This window comes from Cibotium barometz, chromosome 32, assembly GCF_041138505.1.
Source record: "Cibotium barometz isolate CiBa-2024 chromosome 32, ASM4113850v1, whole genome shotgun sequence".
In the NCBI taxonomy this organism is placed as follows: Eukaryota; Viridiplantae; Streptophyta; class Polypodiopsida; order Cyatheales; family Cibotiaceae; genus Cibotium; species Cibotium barometz.
In genome coordinates this window covers 8,708,866-8,711,711 of record NC_141077.1, presented here as the reverse complement: position 1 = coordinate 8,711,711, position 2,846 = coordinate 8,708,866, and the positions used below count along the sequence as shown (strand labels likewise).

The 2,846-nt window shown below is 48.6% G+C and overlaps 1 protein-coding gene across 5 annotated transcripts in view; it reads left to right on the top strand.

Moving 5' to 3' along the window:
* The window catches only part of LOC147619781 (serine/arginine-rich SC35-like splicing factor SCL30A), a 99,902-nt gene extending 97,764 nt beyond the window's left edge, over window positions 1–2,138 (top strand). For 3 of the 5 annotated variants that reach the window (XR_015270079.1, XM_086825621.1, XM_086825619.1), the window contains one exon: window positions 1,918–2,138. Coding sequence is in view for 4 of the 5 variants with exons in the window: in XM_086825621.1 (XP_086681747.1) it covers window positions 1,918–1,960 (43 nt within the window). In the remaining variant the exon portion in view is untranslated. The remainder of the gene's footprint in view (window positions 1–1,917) is intronic. The other 2 variants (XM_086825622.1, XM_086825620.1) reach the window with 1 other exon arrangement.
* The last annotated feature ends 708 nt before the right edge of the window (window positions 2,139–2,846 follow it).

Here is a 2,846-nt window from a genome sequence, read left to right as displayed (position 1 = left end):
AGTTGATGTCGAGGCATGAGATCCTGATGCCGAGCACACTACGGGGATGACCCACAAGATCTCTCACCGGGCTAGTACACGATCCAAATCCAAATCCAACGAACCCCAAGCTTTTACAAGAGGTGCACGAGAGACAAGTGTAGACGATGGAGCTTAGCTGTAAGTTTGTCGCCCAAAGTGGAGAATAAATAGCCTACACAAGTTCATATAGAGGTGTATGAGCTGGATCAGCAGAACAACTGCAATCTGGGCTGCGCACAATTAAGTTGCATGTGACAGCACCACCGCCGTGGTTCATGATGCCACAACTGATCTCAACGCTGCCGTCGCCGTCACCTGTACTGGCTACCGCCACCGGGCGGTGATGGCGGCGGTACAGTGGTGGCCAGGCGACAGCGACTCGAGTCGGCAGCGGTGGCAACACACAGTAGGTGGCACACAGGCGGCTGCTGTTAGTTGTAGGCAGCGGCGATGTCAATCAGGCGGTGATGATGTCTAAAAGATGGCGGCTAGGTGACGCAGGACAGGTGGCAGCCAGTTGGCAGGCAGCAGCTATGATGGAGTCTCTATTGGAGTCTTATGACTTGGCTGATTTCATTATTGTTGGTGTTCCATGGCCAGAGTTGGAGGATGGGCACAATAGCAGGTGCAGCGGCGGCGAGTGGCGCAGACAAGCAGTGTACGGCACAATTAGTCGAGCTGCAGGCAGTTGATGGCAGATAGCAGGCGGTGTACAGCAGTTGGCGGCGATGAGATTAAACTCCATGCTTGGGTGAAGTTGATGATGAGTTCCACACCTTGATGAAGATGGTGATGTTGAGCTCCAACCTTCAACAATGATGGCCACGCCTTGATGATGATGATGATGATGAAGAGAGCCTCAGGCTTGTTTTATACCTGAGGAGAGGTCCTGCTTTTTGCCTGAAATGTGAATAGAGCTAGGAAGGACAACTAGCTACAGCATCGAAGGGAGATGACATGCGGTACTGTCTCGGGTGAGGAAATGCTGTTGGAAGTGAAGGTATCCCAGCCACACGCGCCAACTGCGAGGCAGCCGTCGCCAGGGATTCCCACACTTACCCTATCGCTCTCCCAATGACAAGGAGAAGCGGAAGGTACTCCTTCTTGAGGCTTGGAAAATAGACTGTGATCGGAAATCTGGATACCCTAGCAAGAGGGTCGGAGGCGAGCGTGTGAAATGCCTAGGCCATGTGCAACACAACGGGGTTCAGCTGAAGCACGCAATCTGAAGCTACTGGGGTGTCAAACCCCACCTTGTAGTATCCACGCTCGAGGGCATGGATATCTAAGATCTTGGCCAGCTTGCCAAGGAGGCTGGCCGGGAACAAGTCTCGAAGCTGGTTGTGTGCTGGGTGGCTACCCACAATCTTGCATACAAGTGTTGAGGCTTCGAGGGAGGCTAGTGTTGATGCTAGGAGCTGGAGGTCCGCTTTCGGAGAAAAGGCAAGGGGCGGCGGTGGCCTTGGTCGGGGATGACAGAGCTGCTGCTACGGAGTCCTCCTGGAAGGGTGGAGACCAGAGAAAGCCGAACGATGCCAATACACCAAAACCCACGGGGAACCTGAAGAGTGAAGAGACGAAAGGGTAGGAGAAGAAGGGGCGAGGCTAAGGCGAGGAGGGGAGCTACTACGCTTTGGTTGTGTTTTGCTGTAATGTTGGCTTTACCACATAATTCTGGGGCTAGTACAAAATTTACACCTGAGCTCGGGCAGTTTTGTCATTCAGGTTCAAGCACGTTGCACATCTGTATTCTATACGGGGTCTTCTGGGATGAGGACTATTCCTAGTTTGTACAATGTAATGTTCACTGTTGTATGCAGTTAAAAATTAGGAGGGTGTGCCTTCTCAATCCAGTATGCCCAATAGTGCTAATTATATCTTCCTCTGTTGCTGCAGGTCGCCAAATGGACATTCACAATCACCTGGGCAGTCGCAATGAAGTATGAGAGTTGTCAGTTACAGGATCATTGAGTCATTTGATTCCAAATGGAATGGGAATGCAGGAAATATGTTCAGTACCTCAGTTTTGTCCCAGCATTTCACTAAAAGAGAATAGCTCCACTAGACAAAGCTTATTTGTACTCTCTAAGCTCTAAAAAGGGTTGTGCGTTTGCCAAACTTCTTGTCTAACCTTGAAACCTTCGCATGTGGGTGCAAAAAGTTAGTGAACTAGTGATGCAAACACTTCAGATATCAGGTAGGTGTCTACTGACGTTTTGTTTGGTTTGAGAATGCCTTCTGAAAATAAGAGCTATTTTAGTGCAGTGATGGTGTTCCATGTAGTAGTGATACGATTCCCTCTCTAACATGTGCTTGTATGTTGAGTTTGAGCTCTTTAGTGAACCGTGCAGGCAATTGTAAACGTGCATTCAAGTCCACATTGGAAAGGTTGAACTGGAGGATGCTCAGGTAGAGCCTTTTTTATGAAATCTAAGTTCAAACTACAAAATTGGTGGCTCTGAAAATGAGAATAGATCTAAGAACACCTATCTCAAGAGCAAGAACTTAAAAGGCATGGGAGTAACTGGGGAGCACTTGAAGTCAAAATGTATGCTTGGAGATGTATACATTGGGCTAATGACTCCCTGAAGAGAGACTGTAGCTACGTTAACTATGTTAGTCATATGCCAAGGATCATTCTAGGATACAGGCGCAAATGGTGGCTATGCTAGGTACTCAACGAGGAGAAATGATGGAAGCAAAGGCACTACGGTGAAGGCCTTGATGCAGTCAAGCAAGTGCATAGATGGAATGAGGATGAAGGGATGTATCAAAATTTATCACAAGCTTTTTGATCAATTGAGATATCAACATGGAATCCGATG